Source organism: Argiope bruennichi, chromosome 9 (assembly GCF_947563725.1).
Source record: "Argiope bruennichi chromosome 9, qqArgBrue1.1, whole genome shotgun sequence".
Taxonomy (NCBI): Eukaryota; Metazoa; Arthropoda; class Arachnida; order Araneae; family Araneidae; genus Argiope; species Argiope bruennichi.
The window spans coordinates 7,124,738-7,140,936 of NC_079159.1; the positions used below are offsets into that span (position 1 = coordinate 7,124,738).

The 16,199-nt window shown below is 27.9% G+C and overlaps 1 protein-coding gene across 12 annotated transcripts in view; it reads left to right on the forward strand.

Moving 5' to 3' along the window:
* The window catches only part of LOC129983872 (ras GTPase-activating protein nGAP-like), a 425,698-nt gene extending 410,184 nt beyond the window's left edge, over nucleotides 1–15,514 (forward strand). For 8 of the 12 annotated variants that reach the window (XM_056093540.1, XM_056093547.1, XM_056093544.1 and 5 more), the window contains 17 exons: nucleotides 334–451; nucleotides 534–599; nucleotides 688–784; nucleotides 1,132–1,211; nucleotides 1,497–1,559; nucleotides 2,005–2,120; nucleotides 2,267–2,415; nucleotides 4,903–4,978; nucleotides 5,396–5,486; nucleotides 6,645–6,800; nucleotides 6,924–7,255; nucleotides 8,246–8,699; nucleotides 9,611–9,899; nucleotides 10,438–10,789; nucleotides 11,483–11,576; nucleotides 12,311–12,540; nucleotides 13,043–15,514. In XM_056093540.1, coding sequence (XP_055949515.1) covers nucleotides 334–451; nucleotides 534–599; nucleotides 688–784; nucleotides 1,132–1,211; nucleotides 1,497–1,559; nucleotides 2,005–2,120; nucleotides 2,267–2,415; nucleotides 4,903–4,978; nucleotides 5,396–5,486; nucleotides 6,645–6,800; nucleotides 6,924–7,255; nucleotides 8,246–8,699; nucleotides 9,611–9,899; nucleotides 10,438–10,789; nucleotides 11,483–11,576; nucleotides 12,311–12,540; nucleotides 13,043–13,310 — 3,031 coding nt within the window. In that variant the 3' untranslated portion in view covers nucleotides 13,311–15,514. The remainder of the gene's footprint in view (nucleotides 1–333; nucleotides 452–533; nucleotides 600–687; nucleotides 785–1,131; nucleotides 1,212–1,496; nucleotides 1,560–2,004; nucleotides 2,121–2,266; nucleotides 2,416–4,902; nucleotides 4,979–5,395; nucleotides 5,487–6,644; nucleotides 6,801–6,923; nucleotides 7,256–8,245; nucleotides 8,700–9,610; nucleotides 9,900–10,437; nucleotides 10,790–11,482; nucleotides 11,577–12,310; nucleotides 12,541–13,042) is intronic. The other 4 variants (XM_056093542.1, XM_056093541.1, XM_056093543.1 and 1 more) reach the window with 4 other exon arrangements.
* The last annotated feature ends 685 nt before the right edge of the window (nucleotides 15,515–16,199 follow it).

Below are 16,199 nucleotides of genomic sequence, written 5' to 3' on the forward strand. Positions count from 1 at the left end.
TTAAGAATTTATAACAAAAAGAATAAAATAATTATCTGTTCAGTGCCTTAAGATTTAGCATTTAAAGTGCATTTGGTAAGTTATTTTTTTTAAAGACATTTACTTTATTAAGTTCTCTTTTGCCAGTTCAATAAAAAATAATATAAATCATCACTCAGGTTAATCGTGTAAAATGGTATATTTAAATTTTAGAGTTGTAAATAGATTGATAAGTGACATATTTTTATCTCAAAATATGTGACAAAGATAATTATTGTATTTATTTATAATATTGATTTCTTTAAATAAAACTGTTTGAAGTTCAATGCCTTAATTAATATGTATCTATTTTAGGTATCCTGTAACAACAGAGAAAAACAATAGTGGGAAAGACAGCCCTTCCATCAGAATCAAATCTCGTTTCCAGACTGTAGAAGTGTTGCCTCTCATTGTATACAAAGATCTTTTACAGGTAAATGAAGTAGAATTTTATTTTATAACATTTTTTTTTAAATAAAAAAATAGTTATATAAATTGTAAATATTTTGTTTCAGTATGTGAAGTCTGAGTATAAAATTCTGTGTGAAATGCTGGAGCCTGCCATAAGTGTCCGAGCAAAGGTACATTGATTTATGTAATCTGATGACTTTAATTGTGTATATTACAAAAGTAAATAAATAAACTTAAATCTTTTTATTTCCTTTTTAGGAGGATGTTGCTACAACATTAATAAATATAATGCAAAAAGAAAATTTGGCTAAGGAATTTCTGGCAGAACTTGTTATGTTTGATATTGAAAAAATTGGTATGTTGTTTAATTATCTTCATGTTATTTAGTTTAATTGAAATTATAGAAATTATTTCTAAAAGTGTATTTTAATTGCTAAAATGCATTCTTTAATTTATACTCTCTAAATCCTATTTACTATATCCTTTATATTTATTGTTTTTGTATAAAAGAGTTAATCAGGCCATGTATATCATGTTTTCTGCTGACTTTCTTCCTTTTTATGTATGATTTTGCTCCTTTATTATCAGCATATAAATAAACTGAGTTAATTACTTCTTTGGCATTACTTGCTATAGTGTTTGAGTTTGGATGATTTTTTTTTTTGAAAATATGTAATTAAATTTGAATTTTCTGTTATCCAGGTGACCTTCATTTGACTTTCAGAGGAAATTCTCTAGCCACTAAAGCTACTGAAGCATATATGAAACTCTTAGGTGATAAGGTAGGTGTTTTTAACTTTAACTTATGGAAATCCTTGTATCTTTTGTTGGTTAATTTCCATGCTAGTTTGAAATTATGATATTTACTTTATTTTTAAAAGAATTAATGTCTGAACAATTAATTATACTTTTTGTTATTTATGTTCTATGACAGAATTGATAAAGTTTTATTATGAACATTTCATTGTATCTCTTTTTGTTTTTTTATTTATTAAAATACTTTTGAAAAGTTATTTATTTCTTTAGCCATTTCTAATGTTATTGAATAATATTATATTTTCTTACAGTACCTACAAGATACTTTGGGCGTTTTTCTCAGAATGGTTTTAGATTCAAACGATGACTGTGAAGTGAGTTATAATTAGTTTTTTTAATTTATGTTGTAAATTATTACTTTATTACAAATTTATAATATTAATCTATATAATTTATATATTTATAATATTTAATTTATAATATTTATAGTATAATCTATATTAATTTATATAATTTTTCTCATTCATTCTTATTTAATAAGTTGTCAGAGAATTAGTTTTGTACAGTTCAGTTCGCTGTATAATATTTTGTTATACTTCAGTTTTGTCTAGTTATGGTCTAGAGTAAAATTAAAAGAAAAAAAAAATGTTTCAAAATATTTTCTAAAAATTTTGATATTAGTAATAATTAAAACAAATCCTTTTAAAACACTAAAAAAAAATGAAAAATTGTTAGGAAAAAATAGTTAAATTAACTTCTGGCACAGATTATTTAATTTTTATAAGAATAACTTAATTTATTTGTTCTTTCCTTATGCAGGTTGACCCTATGAAAGTTACGAACAATGCTACTTTGTTGCGTCAGCAGTCACATTTGATGACTTATGTAGAAATGGTTTGGGTAAAGATCATTAATTCCTCATCAAACTTCCCTCAGTAAGTACTTATGTTGATAAAATCTTACATAAATGGTAAAATTATTCTGATAACTTTATACTTATATAAGTTCTGAGTTGCAATGTTTTGTGTTAGCTGAATCATTGAAATAGTGACAAAATGCTGATATTTAATGTTTTTTTCAGTGAACTCCGTGAAGTGTTCTACGAGTGTCGAAAGCGACTGACTGCCAGCGGCAAAGAAGAACTTTGTGATAACTTGATCAGTGCATCCATCTTTCTCAGGTTCCTTTGCCCTGCTATTTTGTCACCCAGTCTCTTCAACCTTTCTCAAGGTCTGTATTTTATTATTTTCTTCTTGAATTTTAAGTTTCAGAAAATTTGATTTCACTTTTATATTTAATCAATTTTTCTGTTTGATTTTATGTTACTGCAAAGTGAAATATAAATGTACCAGTTTTTTAATGATTATTAGCAGGGGTGTTTGTGCTCCGGGGAAACCCCGGAATTCCGGGGATTTTGAACTTCGATCCCCGGAATTTCCGGGGATCGTCGTTCAAAAGGAAGTAGGAATAATAATGAATTATTTATTTTGATCTGGGTAATTTTGTTTGCTTTTAAAGCAGAAAACGCAAGGTCAGTGTGTGTGGTGAAAACTTTTCCTTTCTTTCTCCAAAGGCAGTGATAATGCGTGAAAAGGGGGAAAAACTTCTTTTTTGTTCTTTCCTTATTGCGAGTTATGACTCATTCCCCCGGTTCTCGGACATTCTCTTCTGGATTCTTTTCGGCAAGTAGGCGCGGCAGAAAAAAAAGGGGGAGACTTCGTTCGACCAGATGTGCGATAACGTGACTCTGGGTTCAAAGGTCTTATCTCTACTGGCGTGGCGCCAATAAGTAGAGAAGGGGGATTTTTCGCCGTATTAGCTATTTGTCATTGATCGCTTCGGAACTTTTTTTTCTTCGCTGTGTAAAATTTTCGTTTCATTTATTGATGCACGTGTAAATTTTTCGTTTCGCTTATTGAAATATTTTTTTATTTATGTACGCAAGAGAATTTCATTTAGAAATTTCAGCATATGAAACAGAAATTACCCCTTAAAAATTCATATCTAATTAGTTTTACAGCATTAGATCCAGAGCTAAGAGGTAAAACCAGTACAATATTAGCTTTTGAAAAATTATCATCTTTTATGTCCCATATTTTTAGTGATAATGAAAAGTCAAAAGTAGAAGCTGAAATAAGGTTATACCAGAGTGATATTGATATCACCAAAGAAATGCTCTACACATCTGATGAAAGTGGAAATCAAGTCAAGTGTACAATTGATAAATATTGGTCTAAAGTTTTTAATTTAAAAGATGATTTCACAAATGATTATAAGTATCCTACATTGGCTAAATTGGTCAAAGCCTGCCTTAGCTGCTTCCATGGCCCATTAGTGGAAAGTGCATTCAACTTAATGGATACACTTGTCACTGACTATAGAACCTCTCTTAAGATTGATTCCCTAGATGCAGTGCAGACTATTAAATATGATTTAATGGCTTCTAAAGAAACCTCATGTGAAAAATATGGCTCAAAAAATCCAATGACTGATCCAATTCACAGAGATCTCTTACTGAATATGAACAGAAGTTGGAAAACATATCAAGAGGACTTAAAAACATGTATTTCAGATGAGTCACCTATAAAAGTCTCTGAAAAACCTTCTACATTAGCAGAAAAGCAAACTGCTTCTACCTCTGCATGTGCAGTTCTCGAGGAAATTTCTTCAACTGTAAATGAGGAAAATAAAAGTCAACCTTCCTGCAATTATGAAGTTCACCACAAAAGAAAGACAAGCCCACAAACATCAGAAAATAAAAAAAAAGCAGCAGAAATTAGATAATTTTTTTAAAAGAATTAATTCAGGTAATTTAAAAGATTTGCATAAAATGTAGTAGTTTATATGTTTGAAAATTTATGGTTATTAATTTTGCAAAAAAAGTAATTCATTGAACTTTTATAATTAGGTCATTCAATACTTCATAATTGTAATTTTTCATTCCCCCCCCCTTTCTCGAAACTCCAAAATGCCGGTAGTAAGTCCGTAAAAGTTTCAGGGGATTTTTTGGGGTCCCACAAACACCCCTGTATTAGGTTGAGTCAAAATTTTGAAAGTTATTTTATCACTTTGCCATCCAGCAACACAACTTTGGTATTGCACGAAAAATATATATAAAAAAATCAATAAATAAGTAATCTATATAAAACTGCCTATAGTGTGAGGTAGAAACAAAATCTTCCTGCATCAAGCAAAAGAAACTTTATTAGATGTGTGGACAGCATAGTGTTAATATTGTTTTCAATTTGAAATCTGTTGATTAAAATTTATTGTTGATTTAAAAGCAAATGTTTTTAATTTTTAATAAATAGTGGATTTTAAGAAGTTTCTTCTTTTGATAATATACCACTTTTTTGTTTTTATTGTTTACATTGTATATTTTTTTGTCTTCTGGAAATAGTGACACAAAATATTTTTCTAAATAATTTTACATTGGTGTGTCTTGCAATCTTTGGCAATTCAAGTATCTCTGGCTACTTCTGGTTTTTGCCAATTGAATTCTTTTTTCTGAACACAAAATTTTGAAATGCCATTAATATTATATTAAAATTATTGTAAATTCATATTGGTGAAGTTTAAAGTGATTCTGGTGTAATAAGTTTTATAAGTGTGTGACTATTTTCTTTTTCTTTATGTGAATAGAAAGAGGATTTAAAAAAAATATTTGCTGTTATTATATAATCTTTCTAATATATCTTACTGTTTTTCTTTTTTCAGAGTATCCTCAGGGTAAATCTGCTAGAAATTTGACTTTGGTAGCTAAAACTATTCAGACCTTAGCAAATTTCACCAGGTAAGATACAATAAATTATTTTTGTATTCAAAATAATTTTCTTATTAAATACTTATTTTAGTACTCAGATTCATATATTTCCTTATAAAGTAAAATTAAAACTTTATTTTATTTATAATAACGTACCCTATCTCTTGCACTTTTTAGAGTAAACATTTTTGCATTAATTAGTAAATCTAATTAAATTTTGTATTATGTCAATTCTGATCATGAATTAAGGAGAGGTTAATTTATTCTTTGATTTTCTAACAAGTTTTGCTCAACTTCCTTTTTTGTTATAAAATTATCAATCCATTGCTTTTATGCTTTTTGAGAGTTTGAAAATAACTTCAGAATTTGTATAATTGCTATTTTTTTAACTGATTGTTACAGAAATTGGTTTTTATGATTATTTAACATGTTATTTTTCTTTCTAAGATTTGGAGGCAAAGAAAGTTTTATGGAATTCATGAATGGCTTTGTTGAAAAGGAGTGGAGTACAATGAAAGCATTTTTAAGACAAATTTCTGTAAGTATTCTAATGATTTGATATCTTCTCTATGTATCATATAAGATTGCAAAATTCATGATTGAAATTGATTAGAAAAATCTATTTCGAATATCTCCTCAGGTTGTGCAGTTTTATTCTTCATTGCATGTGTAGAGTGTCATACCTAAATTATCTGAAATAAATTAAATTACTATTAATGAAGTATGCAGAAATTCTAATGAAATATATATACATTTAATTTCATATAATTAAAAAGAATAGAAATATAAAGAGAAAAATTTTAAATTCAAATTATAGTTTATAAGTAGAAAGAATTAGGATCTCTGGAATATCTTTTATGCTGGAATACATTATTCTCATACTTCAATTTTTTTAAGAATCTGAATATTGACTTTTAAGAATTTATTTTTAACTGAATTGACTTTTTAAGAATCTGAATACTGACATACTATTAAATATCTGATAAAAGTCATTTCCATGGTATTAAATGCATGATTTTCAACTGAAACTAACACTTAGATTATTTGTTTTGATAGAAAAAAGAACAATTTTAGTTTGTAAGAGGATTGAAATAACTTTTAAGAAGCTTTTTTAATCTTAAATAATATTTGTTAGATGATATTTTAAGTAAATATTTATTTTTATCAGTTTTTATTTACTCTGTACTTCAATCCAGGTTTTTAAAAAGTGTGATCAAGCATTTATTTAAATTACTTTTTGCTGCTTTTCTTAAAGGTATAACATATTTTATTTTGATTAACCTGTCAAGGTAATTTTTGACACATAATATATGTTAATAAATTGTATGCACAATTTGCTATTGCTTTAAAATTTTAAAAATAACAACTTTAATATATTAAATAGTCTCATATTTATTATCTGCTATGATGAAATAGACATTATTACTGTTGAAATTTTTAATCATTAGTATTTTTATGGTATGACAGCCTTGCATAATTTTTATTTAAAATGTTTGCATTTATTATTATTCAGGCCCGGAATAACTAACTATCAATAAATGAAAAATGTCTGATAATATGCAGTATGTGTCATGAAGTTCGTTTTTTATTCATAATCTGATATATGGCAAATAGTTACTGTTTAAAAAAAAGTTTTTTTGTATTTTAATAATTTTTGTGTTTTGTAAATAATGTACTAAAACTTCTTTTTCTGTAGAGTTTGAAACAAACTCTTGATTATTTTAAATTTCAGAGTCCTCCAGCCAAAGAATTCAATAAACGAAATGAATTTGAAGGATACATTGACATTGGAAAGGAACTGGCCATTCTGCATAATCTCATGGTTGAAAATCTACCAAGGGTCAACCAAAAGGTTGGTTGACTTTTTATGCAATTCTATTTTAATATGATAATTTCGATTTTTTGAGTTTTATAAACTTTGCACAATTTTCACTTGTCTGGTTTTTTTCATTAGAATAAACTTTTAAAATTTCAGGTCTATTATGATCATATCGATACGTTGCAACAAATTTTGGATGGTATCTCTGCAGCTTTAGGCAATGCTCCTACAACGAAAAACAACCTCATTCCATCTTCTAGCTCTAATTCCCATACAGATCATAATAGCAATTCTATAAACAATGAAAATGTGACTCTGAAACTGAATGAACATTCGAACATGAAGAATCCCCACCGTGAAATAGTACAGACTTATGTTATGAATAGTGTTCGAAATACAAATGGAGATCTCGATTATCATTCCTTGACAACTGTCAATCAGAAAATGACACCTGTTAATCACCTCAATAGACCTTCAACACTTCCACGGTAAGTAATTTTTATAGCAGATTGGTCTTTTTTTTTTTTTTTTTTTTTTAATCTCTTAGTTGTTCTCAGTTTAAGTTTATTATTTTTATTATACTTATTATAGAAATCAGGGGTATTTAAAAAAAATCCAAGTGAAATTATTTTTAAAATGTTAAATATATATTTTTCCTATGTGTTTATAAAGTTTTAAAATAAAGCAGTTCCCTATTTTATTGTTCAATAATATTTATTTGATCTTGACATGTCAAAATAATTGTATTTGTTATTAGTTTAATGTAGTTATTTTTAGAAATAGTGAAAATATATTATTTAAAGCTTCATTATTAAAGTGACATATTTTACAAAATCTATTTTTCCTTTGTGTTTTGCAGACTTTATCAAGTGTAAATAATTTTTTAAACCTTGTAAGGTTCAAAACACAATGTAAAATTTGTTCAATTTGCTTAGTGATTTTTTTCAGTTGTATCATTTCTCATAGTTAAAGATACTTAGCCTCAAAGCTTCATTGTATAAACAGTATAATTAATTTTATGTCGCACATTTTAGTTTTATGCCTTTTACTTTTCTTTAAATTAGCATTTGTCTCAAAATGTTACTTTATTAAATACTTATGGTGAAAGTTTTTTATTGGTATGATTATTTCAGTGATTTTCTTTAAAAGTAAGAAGACAATATATTTCTTAATTACAGTTAAATTGTCTAATTAAGTTGTATTAATTAGTGCGTAGATAATTAATGAATCCACTATGTAACTACAATAAGTAGCTTTCTTTACCTAAGTGATAAGCATTATTAAAATAAGCATATAAATTTAAACTACATTGTTGTCTTGTATTAAACCTATACTTTAGCATCAGTATGTATCTTAAAGGATTATTTTCATTTTTTTTCTTTTGTTTGTTTAAAAATTTGTTACACTCTATGAAAATTTATTTGGATTGTATTCCCAATATGTGACAAGTTAATAACTTACTATAAAATATTTTTCAGCAATGCATATTTACTTGGAAGTAGTAGGAAAGCTGCACCTGATTTGACCACATCTGATGATTATGTTCTCTACAGTGCATTTGATGCTGATACCGGGCTTGATCCCTCTATTGATAACAATGACACCCAGGTAAACAAAGTGGATTCAAACAATCTGACCAAGTCCTGTATATATGGAGAATTGAAGAGCCCTCAGCACAGGCCCAGTCTTTCTTCCTCTTACAGTGAGAAAAAGAATCTAGATTCTCATACTCCTCCCACCCAAAGAAATGGTATCACTCTGACAAATGCTCTTCTCAATGCGAATTTCTCGAAAGTCTCTCCAAAGACCCGAGAAAGGAAAGAACCTGTGAAACGCTCCTTGTCCAGCAATGGGCAAGGGAGTGAGTCAGGTGAAATGGAAGTAACAAATCATAAAGGAAGCCAGATTTCAATTAGTCAAGTAAGTAAACAGGTGAATTTTCTGAATTTGCTACTCTCTTATTAAAAAGCCTAGTTTCCTTAAGGTTCATCAGTGTTTCATCTTAAAGCTTTTATTTCTGTAATCTAGAACTTCTTCAGATTTTACTATTTTCCAGAAAAAATATTTGTATAACCCCATTTTCATAACAAGTTTATCATGACTCTAAAAAACTTAAGGCAAAACATTAATTGTTGACAAATATTAAATGAAGCCAATTAAAAAAAATTCAGAAAAAACAGTTATTGAGGCTTTTTAAAGTAGATTTTAAAATAATAATAATAATACTTGCTAATAAATACTGCTAATTTTAAAAGAACACTATTAAAGTTATTGCAAAGTTTTTTTTTTAAAATCCATAATATATCTTGCAAACTGTTACTTTTTAGTCATCTGATGTTAAGCTGTCTTTTCAAAATTAAAAATATCTTTCTATTCGAAATTGAATGTTGTAACTAATAAATAGAGCATAAGTTTATTTTTCATTTGGGAATTTTTTATGGCACTTGCAAGTTTCAAATAAATTTGCTAGCACACATTATTAATCTTATTGTTTGTAATAATTTTTTAAAAATTATAATTAAGTTTTGTTAAGAAAAATTTCAAAACAAGTTTAGTGATATAATGCTTAAATGTCTTAAAATGAAACTGATACAAAAAGACTGAAAAGAATATGGCTGTATAAGTTTTTTAGCATTTTGCCTTTGACTGTTTCTGCAATTTCAAATGCTTAAAAAAATGGTGAATTATACCTATCATCAAATTTTTAATAGTATTCTCCAAGTGTCTAGCATTTATTATTAACTTATTAAGAGAATTATTAATCATTCTAATAATATTTATTTTTTTAATTAATAAATACAATTTATATTCACAAAATAATCAATATTTTCTCTTTTCAAAAGCTGTCCAATGTGGCTTCTTCAGGTTACCAGTCTTTCCCATATAGCCAGTCGAGCTCACCTGTAGATCCTGAATTACAGGCAGACAAATCCCAAACAAATGGAAGCAGCAACACCCAGAATCCACCTCTGGCATTTAACAATCCCATGTATCATTTCCCAACTCCCACTGGTCCCTTGCCTTGGGAGCCCTGCAACCGTCAAGCAAGGAAGAATCTCAGACTCTCTCATCTCACCTCCTTTAGCAGTCTCAGTGCAGAGGATATATCTGTCTTTGGACCCACCTCTTTAGGTAGGATTGATTCACTCAATCATCCATAATCATTAGGAGTATATAAATAAAGCAGACTATTGTTAAAATACTTACTGAAGAATCAAACTTATCCCCCTTTCAAAATGTTTTTCTCATATTGACTCATATATTTCCTTAAAAAATCGAAATGTAAATAATTCCTTGTTTGAACTAAATAGATGATTGTAATGATAAATTATAGAACTAAATTTATTTCATGTATTACTTTTTATTTACAATGTAGGAAATCTCTACTCATTTATTTTTTTATTATTCAGTTTTTACGGAAAGCATTTTCCCAATGCATTTCTCTTTTTAATTTTCAAAATTAGATATGTCAATACAAATTTAGTCTTAGAGAGCTTAGTGTTATGATATATGTCTGCTCTTAAAAGTTCATATTTATTATATCATTCACTAATGATATATCTGCTTAGAATTATTTTAAATTACCTTTGGTTATAGTGAAACTTACATGCAAAGATGTAATATTACTAAACACATTTAGAAATTTAAAATGTCATGATGTTTCTTTTAGCAAATGCAGATTCTTCTTTGACATTATCTGTAGAAGGTTGTAACTGCGCTTCAAGTTCATCATCTTCGGGAACTGCAAGCTGCAGTTCAACACCTCCAAGAGAACGTCGCAGTAATCAGTTCAAATCTACTGCACCACGTACCAATCCACGTTACTCAGGTGGTACTCACCTGTGCTGTAGCGCTACAATTGGATGCTCACCTCGACTTGCTACCAGAGCTCTGTCTCACCCCACTCGATCACTACATCACCACCATTACAAACAGTGCTTCTCAAATGAGTCCTACTTAAGACGAAGGCAGAAAAACTCGAATACAACTTTGAGCAATTCTCAGGATAAAGAAAATATTGAGTGAGCATCTTTTCTTATAAGTTTTAAAATTGATAATTTATATATATATATATATTTTAGATATTTTTATTCTATGTGGTTTGATTTTTTTTTTCAATTATTATAGTATTTTATTGATTGTTTATGTTTTTGATCATGATAATGAATGGTTAAATGTTCTAAACACATTAACATTCTTGTGTTAAAATTTTTGAACAAAAATAAATACATGAGACCAAGATATTTAGCCCTTTATTTACCAAATTACTTTACCATCAATTTTTCCAATTCATTTTTGAACCATTAGTTAAGTTTTGGTACAGGATAAATACAGGAAGAAGAAAAAAAACTTTTTAAATTAAAATAATTCAATTAAATTGATTATAAAAGATTTTTAATATTATTTTTTTAGATGATATTTACTGCTTTTTATTAGAAAAACATTCTTTGTAATCTTTCAAGAAAAAATAGTCATATTGTGTAGATATTAGCGATATTTAAACAGTACTTTAAAGTGCCATCAGTAAATAAACGGTTAATCATACAATTGAAAAAATTAAAAATTACAGTAAATTGCAATTTGAATAATTTATATTCTTGTGAAATTTAAATTTGAGTTATTTATTTGAATCCATTAAACTGAATTATTTTTGACACCATTACTTTATTTTATGTCTATTTAAACTTTTTTTTTTCTTTTTCCATTTGTGTTAGGTCAAATGGAACTGATCCAAATAAAAATATTCAAATGACGGATGCATCCTCTGGCACTAAGACTGAAAATAATAATTGCAAAACCATAGAAGAGGTAATTAATTTCTCTTGGCTTACCATAGTTTATGCTTTATATTTCGTTGAAATTATGAGATGTAACAAATTCTGTGAAAAATAATTGATAAAAAATGTTAAATATGAAACGTCCTTTTAAAAAAATTTAATGAACTTTGATACAGTTTTCTGTGCTTGAATTTTTCAAATGGCCTCGCCAAGTATTTATTTTTGAAAATTTTAGTGAAGTACATTTCTGTGTGTAAGTTTTTAACTTGAATTGGACTAATACCTTATTTTTGAGTTGAACTATGTATGTAATAATTTCAACTTATTCCCTTTCTAAAAATAATCATTTTTTAATCACTTAAAGGGTGCACTTAGCTTTGAGTAATGTAGATTCTTATTTTCCCATTGATACTGAATTTAATTCATGCATTCCTTTCTAAAAGTATATAAATTCAAAATACTTTGTCATAACTTTTTTTTCCCCCCCTGCCTTCTTTTGTTGGTCATAGTGCTTACAATGAAATCTTCATAATGGATAAAAATTGAACTGTTGCTATAATACGATGAAGAATAAGATGTATTGCTAAAGAATGCCATAATTTCTTCGCTCTGAATTGAAAATATATGTATATGTTTTAAACCAAGATAAGAATAAACTCATTTAGTTGATGTTCCTTTAATATTCCGGTAATACTATGAAATGAATTTAATGTGTATTTAACAATAATTTCATCATAAGTGTTGAAGTAACTTATTTTGGATTAGAATTTACAGTTGGACTGTAATTTTCAGTATGAGAGAGAAGTGGAGGAATTGCGTAACATGATGCAGAATCTTCAAGTGAAGCTTTCTGAGGCAGAGGAGAAGCTATCAAAACAGGAAAGTGCTACGGAGAAGGTGGTTGCTGATTGGCAAGCCAGGCTAGAAGCTGGGGAAGAAAGGTTACGCAGACAGCAAGACGAAAAGGATCAACAAATGAAGAATATAATTACCAGGTAAGAAAAAAACTCCAAAACTGTTTCCAAATACTGTTATTAGAAACACCTTGTTATTTCATTCATTTTTCCAATTTATGTCAAACATTAATAAGTTGCAGTACATGTAGTTCAGTAAAGAAGTTCTTATTAATCTTACCAGGAAAAATAATAAAATATATATCATCGTTTTTATGTTTCAGGATTTCTGTAAGCATGTAGCTTTTTTAATCATTTTCTGGCTAATTTTAAAGTACACGCATACCATAATTCTAAATTTGTTTTCAGGTATAAGTTAGATTGTTGATGGAACTTTCAACTTGAAACTAATTTTTCATTTCATAAAAGATGTTTGCTTTAAAATTTTATTTTTTAGTTGCAATTCTCACTTTTTTTATGCGATTTTAATAATGCCATCAAAAAAATTGTACAAAATTTTTGAATTATAAGAATTGCTGTGTAGTGTTAATATAGAAATTAAATATAAAATATGTTCAATCTAAAGCATTTTACTTTATTTCAGGCTGATAACAGTGGAGGAGGAGTTGCGGCGTGAGCAACAAGAAATGCAAGGGGTCATTTTGGCCAAGCAAAAAGTCATTGATGCTCAGGAGAGGAAACTGCAGACTCTTGATGCTGCAAACACGCGACTGCTTGCAGCCCTGGCACAACTCAAGGAACGATACCAACTACAAGGGCGCAACGGCTTGGTGTCATCCTCACCGACATCTCCGGCTAAACTTGCTGTTATCGAAAATGGCGACATTCGCTTTAAAAGCAGTTCTTGCTGACTATTTGCTATCTATTTTTACCTTGACTTGTACAAAAATGCTGACATGACCAAATAGTGTGATGGAAGTTCTTCTTGCACATCCCCTTTACATGCTCTTAGTGATTCATTGTGTGAAAGTGGACAGTTTGTACAGTTCATCATCATTTTGGTATCATCTGAAGGCTACGGATCATATGTTGTTTGGAAATCCGGAAGATAAAACTTTTTTTAAAAAGTGTATAAAAGATTTTTATTTTCTATTAATTTTATTATGGAGGTAGATTCTAATTCTTTTACTTTTTCTAGCCTTTGCCTCCTTTATCTTAGACTAGTCTGTTTTGATTGTGTGTAAAGAAATTTATATTCTCCTGATTTACTAGATGTTCACACAAAGTGATGTAATATAAATTCAAATCAGTGTTAATAAGTTTATGTAAATGACTTTATATCTATAGACATGTAAAAATTTATTTAAGTCTGTATTTTAGTAACTGGTGTAAAATGAATGCAACTGGATTTGAATTTTTAAAAATATACCTTTACTGTGTGAATTCTGTGGTTGTGAAACAAAGTATGAATTAGAATTCAGCAGATTGGTATGGTTTTACTACTTTGAATCAAATTCGCCTATTGGAATTAAATTATGAGTATATTTTTAATTAATGCAGATAAAAATTTGATTTTTTTTATTGATATCTAAAGAGTTTTGTTTAAATATCAGATGCTTTGATGAAAGTAATGATGTCATCTTTACATTTCTTTTTTTATATGTGAATTCGTTTTGTACAAAAGGATTCATCACCTTGCACATATTTTCTCATCTGATAATGTGTAAATAAAAAATCATTGCTCCACTAACCTTCATATAATTACGATTTTCTTTGTTTCCAAAACATACAGTACTCATATGCCCCCCCCCCCATCCAAAAACTAAACTTTTTTTAAAAAAATATAATATATAACTGCATCTTTTATAACCTTTCAAACTGGGTTTGGCATTTTCTCCCCTTTATAATATGTATAGTAACCATGTTAAAACAATATTTTTTGCCCAGAAATAATAAGCAGAATTCTCTGGCAGATGATTCAAGAATTATGTGCAATCTTGTTATAAATCTATTCCTTGATGTACAAATATTGACATAAAAACATTGTTGACAATATAATAACCAGATGAAGTTATTGTATATTCTCAAATAAACTTTTACTGTTTTGAAAATTCCATTGGATTAAATTTTCTAAACTGAAAGCATAAAATAAGATTTTTCGACATTAAAACAAATAGGTAAAAAGCTTACTTGTAATTTCAGTAATTCTTCTTTGATAACTATTGAATACAAAGTACATAAGTAAAATAAATGATAATTTCTAACCGAATAGTAATCAGTACAATGTTTTATTTTTTTCAAAAATAAAATGGGGGTTTTAGCTGCCTTTTCAAATATTATAATAACTAACATTTTACTTGTACAGCATAAGCAAAAAAAATGTCCCATTTTAATTTATTATATTGTCAACAATGTGTTCAACCACTACCAAATCTTGTGTATTGACATTGTTACACATTTCTCTTGTCTAGTCGTTAATTCTAGTTTGTTTTGTCAGATCTACTTCTTCTCAGGTCACTTCTTGTTTTTAAAGTCTTTTTTCGTAATAAAAGACTGGGTTTTTTTTAGAAATGAAAAGTTTTTAAAACTTCATTTTTCTGTTAAAATAACCTTTTAATTTCATTATCTAATTTACAAAATTTATGCTCTTGTGTGGCCTGTCCTGTTTGTATATAACAAATTTTTACATAGTTTTCATTTACTTGAATAAAATAACATTCTGTTTGGGTACAGCAGAACTTAATTTCATAAGCCAAATACTTATCTTGTTACTTAAATGTCATAAATTCTATTGAATCTTTGTGTTTGCTAAATAAATAGTTCTTGCATTCTCGAAAGCATTTGTAAATGAGCCATCTGCCGCCAGCATAAATCACTGTTCTGTAATGCATATTGGAATTGTACAACACATTTGATGCACATAAGTAGCAGTGATTGTAAATCTCTCCCTGTATGCCAAGATTTATTGTGGAATTGATTGAAATCAGTCGCTTATGTTAACTTGGATGTTTTTTGATACAAGCTCTTTGCATTATTGTCTATTAAAAATCAAGTATATATATATATGCATCTATATATAAAATAAACATTTGGAATAAATCTTTTTTGAAAATGATTCAATTTTTCTCTCGTTGTAAAAATAACTGTTACAACGATTATAACATTATTAAACTGAATGTTATTGAGATAAAGCCTGCATAGTGATATATTATTATCCTATCAGTTACTTAGCAAACTAATGTAAATTTTTTTGATATTGAAAAAAAAAGTACAACATAAACATAATAGAGATGTGAAAAATGCAACCTTTGTTTCTAACTACTCTTCACAATCATTTTAACAACCAGGGGGGAAATTACAATTAGATGTATGCATCAAAATATATATAGCTTTAGTCCTCAAACTGGAATAGTTGTCATTAGGACTGCTATATGTGTTAAAAAAAAACAAAGTTCAAACAATCAAAACAAAAAAGTCAATTATATATATATATACATACAAGTAATTAAAACAGATGTGTCTTACAGATAATTTCCTTTAGACCTTTTCGTCTCCAGTAAAATATCAATTCTTTGAGGGGGGGGGGGTGTTACAAATCAAAAGAATTTTTAAACTTGACCATTCAAAATTTTTTTTACAATCTTACATTTTCAAATCATTTGTTTAATAGATATTATACAGCAATAAAATATTTATTGCACAAGTAGTTTTGATAAATTGATAACATATGATCGATAGCTATCTAAATGCTGGAGTACCACCATTTATATAGCACAGTGTAGACAAATATAGCTTTTGTG